This window comes from Cyprinodon variegatus, unplaced genomic scaffold (genome assembly GCF_000732505.1).
Source record: "Cyprinodon variegatus isolate N-32 unplaced genomic scaffold, C_variegatus-1.0 Scaffold1163, whole genome shotgun sequence".
Lineage (NCBI taxonomy): Eukaryota > Metazoa > Chordata > Actinopteri > Cyprinodontiformes > Cyprinodontidae > Cyprinodon > Cyprinodon variegatus.
This window is the reverse complement of record NW_015151616.1, coordinates 89,170-104,593: the sequence shown is the minus strand read 5'-3', so window position 1 is coordinate 104,593 and position 15,424 is coordinate 89,170. Positions and strand designations below refer to the sequence as shown.

At 37.9% G+C, this 15,424-nt stretch overlaps 2 protein-coding genes across 3 annotated transcripts; both read left to right on the top strand.

Annotated features, from left to right (window-relative positions):
• The first annotated feature begins 4,250 nt into the window (after window positions 1-4,250).
• Window positions 4,251-6,921, top strand: LOC107101860 (syntaxin-11-like). Of its 2 annotated transcripts, none has more exons than XM_015400939.1 (2): window positions 4,251-4,484; window positions 5,258-6,921. In XM_015400939.1, the coding sequence occupies exon 2, from the start codon at window positions 5,356-5,358 to the stop codon at window positions 6,250-6,252; it is 897 nt and encodes a 298-aa protein (XP_015256425.1). In that variant the 5' UTR covers window positions 4,251-4,484; window positions 5,258-5,355; the 3' UTR covers window positions 6,253-6,921. The 2 variants fall into 2 exon arrangements, with proteins under 2 accessions (XP_015256425.1, XP_015256424.1); XM_015400938.1 differs by having other exon boundaries at window positions 4,253-4,487; window positions 5,260-6,921.
• A 4,224-nt stretch (window positions 6,922-11,145) lies between these two features.
• On the top strand, window positions 11,146-15,359 carry LOC107101863 (syntaxin-11-like). The gene is made up of 2 exons (XM_015400941.1): window positions 11,146-11,404; window positions 13,634-15,359. Exon 2 carries the CDS (start codon window positions 13,639-13,641, stop codon window positions 14,539-14,541), a length of 903 nt encoding a protein of 300 aa, XP_015256427.1. The 5' UTR covers window positions 11,146-11,404; window positions 13,634-13,638; the 3' UTR covers window positions 14,542-15,359.
• The last annotated feature ends 65 nt before the right edge of the window (window positions 15,360-15,424 follow it).

Here is a 15,424-nt window from a genome sequence, read left to right as displayed (position 1 = left end):
AGCACATCAGAAAGACTCGTATGTAGGACAACCAATACATATCAGGATAACCTCTGGAACTCAAAGCAAAAAGAATAGCCAGTATACACAGTACTTGAGTTCAGAGGGATGGCATCCCCCATCTTAAAAAAATCTTACAAATCACCCCCCTTCTTAAATGACCATCCCCCCATATCATCCCCTGTGACATTTTATTACTGAATGTGTGTAATTTCTTCTATGTATCAACAGTGTCAGAGTTCTGGTTTTGTTATGTTTTTTTCTTTTGAGTATTCAGTTTTGCTTTGCCCCTTGTTTTCTAGTAATTTTGTTGTGTTTTTTGTTTATTTTCAGTTCTCAGGTTTTTATTTTTTTCCCTCTGCTGCCCTCTTGTGTTCTCCTTTTTCCCTAGCTCCTTTCCTGATTCTTTCCTGTTCACACCTGCTCCCAATCTGCTCATCAGTTCCTCCCTTTGTTTCTGTCTCCCTTAAATACTCTCTCTGTTCTGTTCTTCTGTGCTGGTTCCTCGTCAAACATCCTCCAACTCTGTCTCTCTGAGTCTTCCTCCTAATGATAGTTCCCCCCCGATGTCTCTATGATTTCTGGTTTGTTTGGACTTTTTTCATGTTTGATTTTTGCCTTTTTGGATCCCTGGTTTATGGTTTGTTTGGACTTTGTTTTCATTTTTGGATTTCCTGCCTCTGTGATTCAGTTAACCTTTCATTAAATTCACAAGAAAATCACCTCTGCCTTTCTGCCTATGCATTTGGGTCAACAAACCACAACCAAATTCTGACAAACAGTAATGGCAATAATATTGCCCTTTCAACATTTGGCCGGCTGTGGGCTTATAGATAGCCTGAGCAAAGTAAATATAATCAAAGACGTGGCCTACCATGACAATGAAGCTGATCTCAGTAGGGAATTTATCCTCTGCATTTGTTTCTAACTATGTAGGGGCAGAGCTAGCCATGCCAGTCCAGGGACTGACTGCAGTTCTACTGTAAGGTACCTTGGTCAAGGCCAATGACCGGCGTACCTTACATGTAACAACCATACCATGCGGTATAGGTTAATAGATTATATTAATCAGGTTATGTATGCTTCCCAAAAAATAAATAAATCTACCATCCCCCTTCTTTTTTCTTTTTTTTTTTTTTTTACAACTAGACTACTGAGTATATATTTAATTAAGATGTTAAAATATGTGCATATATTTATTATACGGATGTTGTGCTGCTTTATTTTCCTGCTGGTACAGTGTGATCACTGTAGGTTCACCCTCACCTGGTTTTTGCCCCNGGTACCTTGGTCAAGGCCAGTGACCGGCGTACCTGACATGTAACAACCATACCATGCGTAGTGCTTTAGGTTAATAGATTATATTCTGTTTTTTTTTACAACTAGACTACTGAGTATATATTTAATTAAGATGTTAAAATATGTGCATATGTTTATTGTCAAATCGTTGTCAATTATTAGTTTGTCCAATAAGGATGTTGTGCTGCTTTATTTTCCTGCTGGTACAGTGTGATCACTGTAGGTTCACCCTCACCTGGTTTTTGCCCCGTTATGTTTTTGCTGCCAGTCTGGCAACCCCTTTTAAAATTATCTGGCTATGCCACAGCTTCATCTTAGAGAGTAACCACAACTGAAAGAATAACCTTCTTAACAACAGAACTTTAGAATAAAGTTGTAATTTTAAGTCAGATATAAAATCAGTGTTTTACTAATGGGCAGTAAAACAAACATAAAGAGCTTGTTGGATCAGGACTACTGAAATTTTAAGCACTAAAAGCTACTTTATTTTTGCTTACAAAATCAGTTTCCATTCAATATAAAATATCTCTAAGCAACCTAATCAAAGTTAAACTACTAGTTTGAAAAGGCAAATAGATCTGTGATAGTCAGGGGCGCTGCCAGGAATTTGGGTCCCCATGAAAGACATTTATGGGCCCCCCACCCATAAAAAAATGTATGCAAGTTTTAAAACTGCTATAACGATTCACTTAAGAGTATCATTTACATTTTTAAAGTTACTTTTATCATTAAAATTATCATAACCTGAAAAAGTTAAATGTACATTAAATTTAAACTATTCATTTACATCCTATCAAAAATAATATCAGCTTATAAAAAAAAAAGCACAATAAAAGTTACATTAACAATGTAAATGATACTATTTAGTGCATCTTTATAGCAGTTTTAAAGCTTGCATAAATTTTTTTATGGATGGAGGCACAGGTGTAACTTTCTGAAGGCCTGGTGTGGACATGTCCCCACCATCTTTGGTCTGGTGTGGACAGTCCTCACCAGTAATCTCTGCCTTTTTTCACCCTTTCCACTCATTTACTTTAGCCAAAGGCAACAGAGGCTGGGTGCAGCTAACTGTTCAGAGCCTTATGAGTGGTTGTGTTCTTGTTTACTAGTTAAAAAAGCTTCGCATCTCAGAGGACCAAGACTCCCAGTTACAGGTTAAAATTAACCTTTGTTCTTATTGTGCAGACAGAATCGGACTGCAGAGCTTCTATATATCTTAAAAAATTGTTTCTGGCATCATTATATTAGCAAAGAGGTTCATAAATCTTTTTAAACAGAGCACCGAGAGAAGTAGGGAGAGCTGCAGATTTAAAGGGGAAACAGATTTACTGGGATATGCAACACGCAATAAAATATATCTCCAAGTTTACCAGAACGTTTACAAGAACAACATATGCTCGTTAGGATTCCAGTTTCTGTGGGTTGTTTTTTTGTTTTTTTCTCTCTCCACCACTAGGCGGTGCCCTGTCCTCGTTGGGCCTCCCTGCTAACCTGCGGCTCATTGGTTCATTACCAGAGGAGTACTTGAGCAGCGGGCTGTCACCATCTTGACGCCAGAGTGTTTGCCAGTATTGGGAAGACTTCCTGTGTTACTGGATAACCCTGGACCTTCTACCCCTAGAAGGATTTACTGAGTCTCACTGAGCAGGGGAAAACCTCCACATGATCCGTTCAAGTCCACTCCTGGAAAACCAAGTGACAGTCCGCTCCTTCACTCCTCTGGGTCCAACGTATGTCTGCCTGTCCGCTCTCTAACGTGTTCCCTCTTGTCTGGATTAAACCCTCGCAAACTGGATCCAAGGACAAACCAAGAGCCCCCCAAAATTGAGTGCCTCCCCAGCAATATTCAAGCCTGAGTCTATTTTCCAACTGTCCCTGAACTGATCACTGTGATCTCCCCTTCAGAGTTTCCAGTTCTGGTTCACCAGTTTGCTGAGTTCCAGCATTGTTTCCCCACCGAGTTTCAATCTCCATCAGTGTTTGCTAACCTACAATAAACCTGTTAAACTTTTACCCTTGGTCTCTGAGTGGTTCTGTGCATTTGGGTCAGATCTTTCAAGCCCATTATGACAATGCTATGCTATATTCAAAATGCAGTATATCCATATTTTTCTGGATGAATGGAATTGAAATTTTAATTCTAGCAATGCATGATATATCGATTTTGGCATCAGAATCGACTGTTATCATTTTTTATGCATTATGGTATTTGGGCCCTATATATAATGCACTAAAAGGCATCTCTCTAACTATCTATAAATATCAATATCAGTGTATTATGATTCTTTTGTGTTCTCAACAATAGGAAAGCATTCAGTAAATAAATGTTTGAGCTAAGTTTTGGAAAATACAAAAACCTAATGAAAGCGTTCGGGTGGAGTAACTGTAGGTCCATCAGCCCCCACCCTTAGAGCGTCCTCCCCACCAACTTTCATTACAAAGTTATACCCTTGGGTGGGGGGGCCCAATATAAATGTCTTTGGGTGGGGGGACCCAATATAAATGTCTTTGATTGGGCCCAAAATTCCTGGCGGCGCTCCTGTCTACTTTGCTTTGGTGTTTTCTTTCTTTCATTGAGAGTTCAGGCTATTTTCATAGAGCAGTGATTAAAGAAGCTGGTTTTACTTGTCTGTCGGTGTGATCTCTCTTACCGTCAGAATTTAAAAGTAACTTGGGTGTGGCTGGGAAATGTTTTTTCTTATGCATATTTCACCCCAGATTTTTATTTTCCACTAATACTGGATTTAACAATAACCTAAAAAAAAAAAAAAAAAAGTAATGTGAACTCAACACTTTTTAATCTGCCTAAATGTTTGTGTTTGGTAGAGGCGCACACATTCATATAGTCTCCCAGTTGAGTCGCACCTTGCGCATCAATACATTCCCACACCCTGGTCGTCACGCTGAGCGTCACCAGACCAAACCGATCAGACCTCATTCCTTAAGTCTTTTCTGGTTCTTGACGTGGCGAAATTCATCGCTCGAACGAAACCACGCAACAATCCCTGCTTCAGGGCTCCAAACATATCGCCATTACGCATGTAGAGAGCCTTGTTTCTCTGCTCGGAGCGCACGGCCTCAGAACCGGAGGATGCTGCTGAAGCGCTGCAATCAGCTGATAAACAAGAGGCAAAGTTTGATTTCCTTTTAGAACTGAGCAATAAGGAGGAAAGGAAATAAAAAAAAAGGTAAGGATCTTGCGCCTAACCAAGGCAAACTTGCAAGAGACAAAATTCTTTTAGCTCCTTTTACAGGAAATGAAAGATGAAAAGATTAGGCCTACACATCTTAATGATAACCACATTCATAAGATAAAGGTTTGTTTTTATCTTAGGAGAAAAATCGTGATGGATATATATATTTTTACCCATTTTAGCTAATTTTCAAATAATTTTTTAATGTGTCGTTTCTTATGTTAGAATATTAGACTAGTTCAACTAATTTTGTCAAAACAAACAAAATCGCAAGTATGAAAAATATATAAGCCACATAAACAAATGGAACACCTTACATGTTAAGTACTAATCATCATGTTATGCATTATGATTCTAGTTATTCTAGTTATCTTTTTTTCTTTTTTTTTGCATTGTTCTGACCCCACAATTAATTTGTTTACAGTAATGTATTTTATTCATCATTAAAAGCGGAGACAATATGATCTAGGATAATTTATCCGATTAAAAATCTGATGGCCTACTTAGTTAAGAAGTCAGCACTAATGTTTTAACAAAGACGCCATATACATCACAAGTTGTAGGAACTAGTTTGGCCAGAAGTTACTTTGTCTGTTCTTTGGAGAACCTGTTAAGCCAGTGATTGGTGTTGGGTGGGTCAACCCTGAAGGAAAGCACCTCTAGACAACATTTTTTTCTGGATTGTCCTTTACAGTAAAAAAAAAAAAAAGCATGATGTTTTGTCAAACTGTAAAATCTAAAGTTTTGGGTTTTTTTTATTTACCAGGTGAGTCATCTCCATTGATGTGCATCAGAGGGAACGTTATCAGAGCAAGAAACTCTTCCTGAAGTCTGTAGTCTTTCTCTGAAATCCAGTGCAAACATGAGGGACAGACTAAGCCACCTGCAGGAAGTGTCCACTGGCAGTATCGAAACCTCTGAGTATGCAGAGTCCACCTTTTCTGACACCTTTAGTAATGTCGACCTGGAAGAGGAGCTACCTCATCAGGCAGTCGTGTTCGACAACAGCCCTGCTCTCTCCGATGTCTTTGCTCAATCCCAGGACATCCACCGAGAGGTACAACTCATCCGAGTTGAAGTTAAAAGGCTCCGTGAGCAGAATTCCCGCATGCTCCATGGCAACACTACCATGAGCACAATTAAAAAAGACTCCAATGCTATAGGCGCAGACATAAAGAAGAAGGCTGAGGATGTCCTAGAACGCCTGCACAAAATGGACGGAACAGCCCACAAGTTAGAGCAGGAACATGGCGAAAATTCTGCAGTCACACGCATCGCCCGAACCCAGTATGCTTGCCTCAGCAATGGTTTTCGAGACGCCATGTTTGACTATAATGAGGCTGAGATGACCCATCGAGAAAACTGCAAAGCCCAGATCATGAGGCAGATGGAGATTGTTGGCCGGGACGTGACGGGCGAAGATGTGGAGGAGATGATCGAGAAGGGCCAGTGGAATATCTTTACTGACAATGTTGTGAGTGAAGGCAAAACGGCCCGATCAGCTCTGTTCCAGATTGAGAAGCGCCATCAGGAGCTCTTAGATCTGGAGAACCGTATCCAGGGAATCCATGAGATTTTCCTGGACATTGCCCTACTGGTAGAGGAACAAGGCCCAATGCTGGATTACGTCCAAACAAATGTTCAAAAAACCGACGCGGGCATACAAGATTCCATCGTCAAACTTAAACTGGCTAAAAAACATGACAACAACAATCCGTTTAAGAAGATGTTTTGCAGTTGCTTCCCATGCTATAACTAAGGACTGGAACCATCTGCAATGTAAAGTCTTTGATAAATGCATTCTTATTATTGTTGCAAAGCAATACTTGTTATTGAAGGACAATAATATCAAGAACTTAAATGAAGGTCTAACTGTAGAATCAGTAGCACAGTCATCTGCACTATATGTAGAGATAACAATATGCTTCTGTATAAAAAAAAAAAAAAGTTTATTCTTAAGTTATATCCACGAGTATCTAAATTCCTGGGATGGAATGGTGACCTGCCCTGGATGCACCTCTGGCCTAGTGACTGACCCTGAGAAAGTGTACATATATATAGAGAGAGAGGGAGAGAAAAAAAAATCTGCCAGTGTCTCAAATCATAATTTTATGAAATGGATGTGATGAAAATTATTCTAAATTATTGTTGATCTTTTTTGCCATTTGGACTCTATTTAAACCTGGTTGGGACTGTTTCCTTCAGCAAATTAAACTGGATTGAGTGACCTGAGATTGCACATCTCCTTATTTACAACCTAAAAATTTACTTAAGATGTTATTGTGGTTGTTTTTGGGCTAAATGTTATATGTCATGTTACCTTTAAGTCATTATCAACTATAGATGTCCAGGCAATAGTATCTATAATTGCTCAGATGTCACATGAATAAATCACACAATAAAAATACATTTTTATGGTACAATCACACTGTTTGTGCACACTTTGATCCGTTTATTTAGCTTTTGCACCTTTTTGTTCCTTCTCTAGTTACATATCTAAAGTACTACAGATTTTCTTATCAGTTTATTTAGCTTTTGGAATATCTTAAAATATGAACCCTTGTAATGTTAGGCTATGATTGCACAGAAGAACTTAATGAAATTAACCGAAACTAAAAATCCCATAGATTGTGCCTGAGGTTATGGCTTTGAAATTAAAATTTAAAATCATTTTCTAATTGTACATTTTAAATTGAATTATTAAAGATGAATTCTAGTATTTAATAAAGGATTCATAAATACAATGCACATTTCCTCTATAATAATTAAATTCAAAATGTGGAATAAAAAAATGCTTTTCAAGTTTGATTTCAAATTGACAGATTTAAATGTTAAATTTGAAATGGCTGTTGTGCCATTATTCTCCACAGTCCTCTGTCTCACCATATGTAGGTTTATTTGAAAGTAGAGTCCTGCCTCCAGCCAGCTACATTGCTCCTGTTTTAAAATCACTTGCTTGAAAACATACTGTAGGTCAGCATCTGATGACATCACAGTAGGCAGTGGGAGGTTTTGTCTGTTACATAATAGAGAAACAGATCCTTCACAGAAGAACAAGCCTTGATGGCTATATCAAGCTTGAAATCAACCTGTTTAAAATGTATTTATTGTATGTGCACTTAACTTTTTATCTACCATCTAATCTTCCAGCCAGTTTCGTTTTAGATTTGCATTCATGCTGTACAGGAAAGCTCTTTACGCCTTTAATCACTCGAGACAAACTCTTTAAAAAGCATTTCATAATGTATATATACATCAAATAACCACGAGACAGGACAACAGATTTTGGGATAAATCATAATTTTACTCAGACCAGAGAATTTGCTTAGGGTTATAGAAGGCAGCTCCTACCAACCGGGCTTTCTTATCATTGAAGACCGACGTGAGTCACAGGAAAAGAAACATTTTATACAACTCCAGTAAGCCACACCACCACAACATTACAGCATAAAAATGAGGAGACATCCCTCGCTTCAGCCATATCAAATTATTACAGTGTCCTAGATAAAAACACTGAGAACTTGCTTTCTGTGTCCCCATTTCATTTCCAAATCTCTGTTATGTACATAATAAACATGATAACTGTATATCATGACAGAAGAACTGTCCTAAATAGATAAACTACTTGGGAAAAGATTAGTTTTTACACATGACATGCAGGTATTATTAGGGCTTAACAGACTCACACATCACCAATAAAAATAATACTAGCAATGCTCTCAGGTAGAGAACAAAATAATGCTTAGTTTGGTTCTGAATTGCAGTGGAACTGTTTAAACATTTGAAGCCTGTGGATGAGAAACCAACAGATGATGAGCCAAGAACGTTCTGCTGAATGGAGCCTAAGACATACAATAGGGCCAAAGAGCATTAAGTCAGCCAATGATTGTGCAAGTTCTCCTACTTAGAATGATTTAAGGTCTGAAATTTTCAGTCAACTATAAAAGACAAAATGAGAAAAAAAGAAAAATTAGGGAAATTACATTGTAGGATTTTCTAAATATTTTGTTTGTAGGTTAGGGTAGAATATTAATGTTTGGTCAAAAGCACAAGTTCAGCTTAATACTTTGCAGCATTTTGGCCCATTCCTCAATCTCTTCTAGATCCTCTATCTCTTGTAGAGCAATGATTTTTTTTGGGGCTGTTGCTAGGCAACACATACCTTTTAACTACCTCCACAAATTTCCTATGGGATAGAGGTCTGGATACTCACTAGGCCACTGAAGAACCTTGAAATTTCCCTCCCTCTTTGGCTGAGTGGTGTGTTTTTGGACCATTGTAATGCTGGAAGACCCATGCTCCATCTTCAGTATTGATGGAGAGGGGTTGCCTGAAGATACATGGCCTTGTTAATTTTTCCCTTAGAGAAAAAAAACCAATATGTTTCCACCTCTATGCTTCATAATACGTATGGTGTTCTTGGGATAAAACCAAACATTATTCTCCCTCAAACATATACCTGTTGAGTTTGTTCAAAAATTTATTTTTCTATTTTATTTTTATCTGACCATCTAATATTCCCCCAATCCTCCTCTGATCATCCATATTCTCTCTGGCAAACTTTAGAAGGGCTTGGGCATACTGGCTTAATCAGGGATGAAAGGCCAGGCATAGTTTGAGTCTCTGTTGGAGTAGTTTGTTGCTGGTGGTAGTGCTTATTACTTTAAACCTAGCTGTCTGCAGGTCATTCATCAGATCCTTCCAAGTAGTTCTTTTCTTTCTTATTTTTGCTCATCTTTCTCATGATTATTATGACCCATTCGTCCCAAAGGTTATCAATTGTTAATGTTAATGTTAATGTTTTACTGAAAATGAAAAGGAGTAAAAACACAATACAAAGAAAAAATGTCCATGTTGGTTTAGCACTAATGACTTGCATTCTTGTTTTTTTCCCCCCCAATTTTAATAAATCAGTACGTCCAAGTCTGTTCTTTAGTAAAAGTCACTGGATATTTGTTAATAAAACTAAAGGCAAAAACATAAATTATAAAATGTGAAAATAATACTTTTTAATATTGAGGTACTGATTTGGAATGGTAAAATTGCACAATTTTTGTTATTTTTTATTTACTTGATGTCGACCAGAAGAGACAGAGCAGACTGTACTTCCTAAGAAAGCTTAGGACCTTCAGTTTTTGTAAGAAGATGCTGCATATCTTCCATAAGTCTGCTGTGGAGAGTCTGAGGTCTTCTACCATTAACTGCTATGGTAACAGCATCAGAGCAAATCATTTAATAAAAAGCTCAAAAAGATGATAAAAAAAAGTCTGCTCTGTTCTTGGAACTCCTCTAAAACCTCTGAGGATTATTTCTCAAACGAGAATTCTTTATAAAGTGAGCAAACATTTAGACAACAATGCACATCCTTTTCAGAAGATTGTTAAACAACAAAGAGTTTTTTCCGTCTGAGACTTCTCCAGATTTGATAGAAGACAGATCGCTACAGAAGATCATTCCTGCCTAGACCTATGAACACCTATAACATCTCATTGGAAAGCGTCCCATGAGTTACTGCAACATTTTAATTTCCCTTTAGGACTAATAAAATATTTTTGTTTTGATTTCAATCAAACCGTAGCAAACCTAATCATATCTGCATCAGTAGCAAATCTGATCCAACTAATTCCTTTGAGACCTGCAAATGGTCCTAAGGCACTTTGGACAACCCTGATTTATATTATTATTGAAATAAGTAATGGCATTTACTAATAAGACAATTAGTGATCTTATTATTCACTGAAAAAAATATGGTTCTTCAATCTAAATATTTTATTATTGGTTTTTTCCGAAAATAAATATATAAGTAAATATAATCTAAATATTTGTGCCTCTTACATTTTCTTTTTTTCAATTTTAAATAAACGTGACTGGGTTATAAAGTATTTTAACCAAACAATACAATCATGCATAAAAAAAGAAAATAGAAAAAAAAACATGCAGAATTTAATTCCAATTAAAAGCTGAAATGTTTTCCTCCCCTCCTGAAGAGTTCTGAATTTCCAAATTACCGCAGTTCTTGGATCTCTTCAGTGATATATAATCACACGAAGGAACCGTGCTGCAATTCAATTCAAATTAGTCTATTTATTTATACAGCACAAACTGACACAAATTTTGTTTCATGTTGTTTTTCAGTGTAGTCCTGTTTCTCTGACTGTCACAAACTGTATGTGCTCTCTTTCATCCTCTGACATGGGCTAGAGAGGGGTCTTTCCTGGAAAGGGCCAGGTGTGCACCTGGTTGACAGTTGCCTTTTGTATCTCTGCTTCTGTCTCATTGAACCCCAGTCAGTCTCAGCAGATGGTCGCTCACACCGCGTCTGTTTCTGCTGGAGGTTTCTTCCTGTTAGAAGGGAGTTTTTTCTCTCCACTGTCGCTACAAGCACGCTTGGTGTGAGGGACTGCTTTTGAGCCAATGAGCCAATGCAATCAGCTGGTTTTCTTTAGATAGAAAACTTTTAATCAATTTGACTGTATGATCTGTTAAACTGTAAAGTGCCTTGAGATGACATGTGTTGTGAATTGGCGCTACTCAATCCAATGATGCAGACAGATTTCAAATTCAGCAAACTTAAAACAGCTAGTTGGTTTGTCCAGTGGCAAAGAATGGAAGAAAATTCCTCTGCAGATGTTTCGGTAAGATTTTTTTTAGATTGGACTGTCCCTTTAATGAGTCACAAAATCTTTATAGCAAACAATGGAGTGAGAGGATGTGTTTTTGAGGAAGTTACTTCGCTTTAGTGGGAAGGCCTTGGTATGTCACCTGTCTGGTAGTGACGAGCAGCCATACAGACAACTTACTTCCTTCTCATCAGAGTGAAAAGATGCTCTCACAAGCTCCTTAGCACAAGCAAAAGAGACGGGCTGCAGGGGGTTTATTTAATTTTTTGGATTCTGTGACACTCCGAAGAGGTAAGTTGTTTTAATTTTTGAGTTAAATGACTTCTGATTTTGATCTCATTTGTTAAATTGAAATTTCCTGTTCTAGTTAAAGTATCTATTGCGAGCCACTTTAATGCTCAGCAATTTGTTGCTAACACTGTTTTGGTTTCAGCAAGAATGATTTCTGGATTTCAGTAAATATTGTGTCAACTTTTCCAGATTTGTAAACCAAAGATGGTGGAAGGGATTTTCATGTGGTTCACAATAAGATTCCATGACAGGAACACTTAATTCAAACAGTAGTTTTTTAAGTTTCACCAGATGAGTCCAAGAAACTCAAGCTACGGTACACTTTAATTTATTATCATTACCTCTGGTTTCAGTAAGCTGTTTTCCTCATTCCTGTTTTTAAAAAGGAAATTCCACTGAGCTGGTGATCTGTGACGGCTCTGTGTCAAAAAGATAGAAATATTGCACAAGCTGCATTAGCTCTAAAATATAAACCTACTGAGAACTACGCCTTTATTATATTGGTTTTCCTCTTATTTTATTTTTATGCACAACTGAACTGAAAAGCAAAACAATATGTATATTAAGCTACAACAACAATTGTTTGGAACTGTTGATCATTTCTGCCAACATCAAACCCTCTCCAAGCAATCCTGTTGTAATAACAGTAACAGCAGAACATGATAATCAGTCACTGACTTTTTAGGGTATGCTCCTCCTAGATGAGGGTGGCAGCAGTTGTTATTTGCTTGCATTTGGTCATTGATTCTGCAGCAATCCCTCATATTGAGCATGCATGCAGCGACACTATAAAGGAAAAACTCCCTTTTAAGAGAAGAAACCTGCAGCAGATCCAGGCCTCTGCAGAGGCGAACTGCAGAGACCTGACAAAAATAATGAAAAACGAGTGTTTTTTTTACACATAAAAATGCCTCATTCCTTTAGCTCTGTGTCTTTTGTCAATACTTGTGTCTCATTCTTAGAGAAAAGAAATCAAATTTCAGTAATATCAGAACAAATTGCTAGATGCATTTAAAATGCAAAACATAGCATTAGGTTAAAATACATAATACTGGTCTCAATGGCTTTCAATCTGCAGGTTTACTAGTAAACTAGTAAACCTGCAGATTGTTATCAGGCTCCTGTCCAATGGACCCAACTACAAGTTTTAGTCAACTTTTAAGGCTTTTTTTTTTTTATAAACCTTATAGTTGGAGTGGCTCAGGTTATCCTGAGCTATTTCTATAGTTATGCTACTATAGGCTTATACTGCTGGAGGACATAGGGGCCACTTTTTATTATTCTGCTTCATTCTATCTTTATTCTTCAGTATTTGTTAGGTAAATCTCTTACTCTATGTCAACTCTGCTTTCCTGCATTATTAGCTTCATCTGGTCTGTTACTGTTTTGCCATGACACCATCCCAGAGAGAAATATCAGCTGTGCTGCTGCCATCAAGACCTTTGTTTATAGATGTTGCAGGCTGGACTCTACTGTGACCAACTGTATGTGCTTTCTTCATCTTCTGGGAGCTGGCTCAGAGCTTGTCTGCCTGGCTGTGTCTTTCCTAGATGTGGCCACCCATGGAGCTAGTTAACAGTTACCTTTTGTATCTCTGCTTCTTTCTGTATCTCTGCTTTTGCCTCCTTGGACCCCAGTCAGCCTCGGCAAATGGTCGCTCACATTAAGTCTGGTTCTGCTGCTATTAAAAGGGATTTTTTCCTCTCCTTTGTCGTTGCACGCAAGCTTGGTGTGAGGGACTGCTGTCGAGTCAACAAGTCGATGCAATCAGCTGGTTTTCCTTAGATAGAAAACTTTGAACCAATCTGACTGTATGATCTCTGTGAAGTATCTTGAGATGAAATGTCTTCTGAATTGGCGCTATATAAAATACCTGAAATCAGTTTAATTGATTATCGAGCTTGCGTTTTGATTTCACATTTCTTTTAGTAACAGATAAAGTTTTGTTGTGCAATGATAAAGGATTTTGTTACATAATTTTCTCAAATTCTAATAAGGCACTATTAAAGTAGTTTGCATAGTTTTGAGATCCTCTGCATATCCTGTCAGGGTGTCTGATGTTTAGCTGTATTTTTAAGTTTGTTTTTAGAAAAACATCATCTCAAGTCTGACTCTGTGACCAAAATTCATACGGCACATGTTACAGGACCTATTTGTATGCTGATAAATGTTATTTCTGTCACCTAACATCTACCCAGTAACCAACCTTTTCTCTATGTGGGTTCTTAGGCAAAATGAGGGACAAGCTGGAGAGACTCCAGACCATCAGTGAGGAACAGGAGGACTATGAGCCAGAGTTAACTGGACCTGAATACAGTATAGATAACGAGAATCTGACTCAAGAGGCTATCATTTATGATGACTCTACGGTCATGGACGAACTCCTGAAGGCCTCACACTCCATAAGAAAGGATATAAACATGCTTAGCTTGGAGGTTACGCGTCTGAGGGTTCACAATGAACACTATAAAACATCTGTAAGACGCTTCACTCTTCTGAAAAGGGACTCTGATTCAATCGCAAGAGGAATCAAGCAGCAAGCAGAGGCTGTGCATGTCCGCATACAGAACTTTGGTAAAGAGCGCAGTAGACTGGAGGAGAACGAAGGTCCAAACTCTGCTGTTAGTCGCATCGCCCGCACCCAGTATGACACTCTCATCTGTGCGTTCCGAGCTGTCATGGATGAATATAATAACACAGAGGAAAATCAGAGAGAAATATGCAGGAGGAGGATCCAGAGGCAGGCTTCCATAATGGGGAAAGAAATCACAGAGGACAACCTGGATGACTTGATAGACAAAGGTGGTGAGGGCTGGACCGAGCTGTCCCAGAGCCTTACGAAGGATGGTATTCGTTCATGCCGTATGGGCCTGTGTGAAATCAAAGGGAGACACAAGGAGCTGATGGAGCTGGAGTCCAGATTGAAGGAGCTCCATGAACTGTTCCTGGATATAGCCATGCTTGTAGAAGAACAGGGTTCGCTGGTTGATAATATCCAAGCGAATGTGTGCAACACAAGAGAATACATCGAGGATGGAACCTCTAAACTTAAAAGGGCTATATCCTTCAAGAAGAAGAACCCTTGTTTGCAATGTTGTCCATGGCTTCCCTGCTGGAAACAAAACAAATCTTTGTAGAGATTTGTTAAGATAGTGTGCATTTTACTCAACAATCAAAATAATAAATACATTTTATTCTGCATGAAATAGGATAAGACTGTAGGAAGTATAGCTTACAATAATTTTCATTTGCAAGAACTGCAGTCTTACATAGATGCCGACCAATTAATTGTGTTAGAATGACTCCGATATATGAAGCTTGGTATTTTGAAGGTTTTTTCTGCTTATTTAAATATTGATATAAAGTAAAATTTCTTAGTGTTATGATTACATGAACTGACCAGTGTACCAGTTGTTTGTCACCAGACCAGTTCAGATATTAAAGAAAGTGTTTCAGTCTAAAACAGTTCTAAGATGTTTGCTGATTTGAAATAAATGCCTGCTGCAGTGACTGAGCCACAGTTTGTTTCCATGACCACTGACTTGAATCATGTGGGAAAGCGGTTCACATGAGAAATTGGCAAGAATTGAAGTCACGAGAAATAGTGAGGCTTGAAAGAGTTTAGAAATGACACAAGACAGTGAATTAAAGGCACATGAGCGTCCGCGTGCCATTCTAAGCTGAATATGGTTGATTTTATTAAACATATCAACAGCTGGTATTAATTTTTGAAAAAGTACATTTCACCCTTTTAGATTTAAGGCTGTAACAATGAAGTAAAGATTGCATTAAGCAGTTATTAAAATAATCGTCATCTAACTTAGTAACTGATAGAAAAATGCTGTCCGAGCAGCAATCAAACCAAAATTACACAACATATATATGTACATTGTTTTGGTCAGTAAATATGGTCCATTTTTTTTAAATATCAAATGCCTAAGCTTTAGCTTCTCCTGGTGAAATGGACATAAATGAAAATAATTTAGACTCTCAATTGAGACAGATTAACCACTGAGCAAA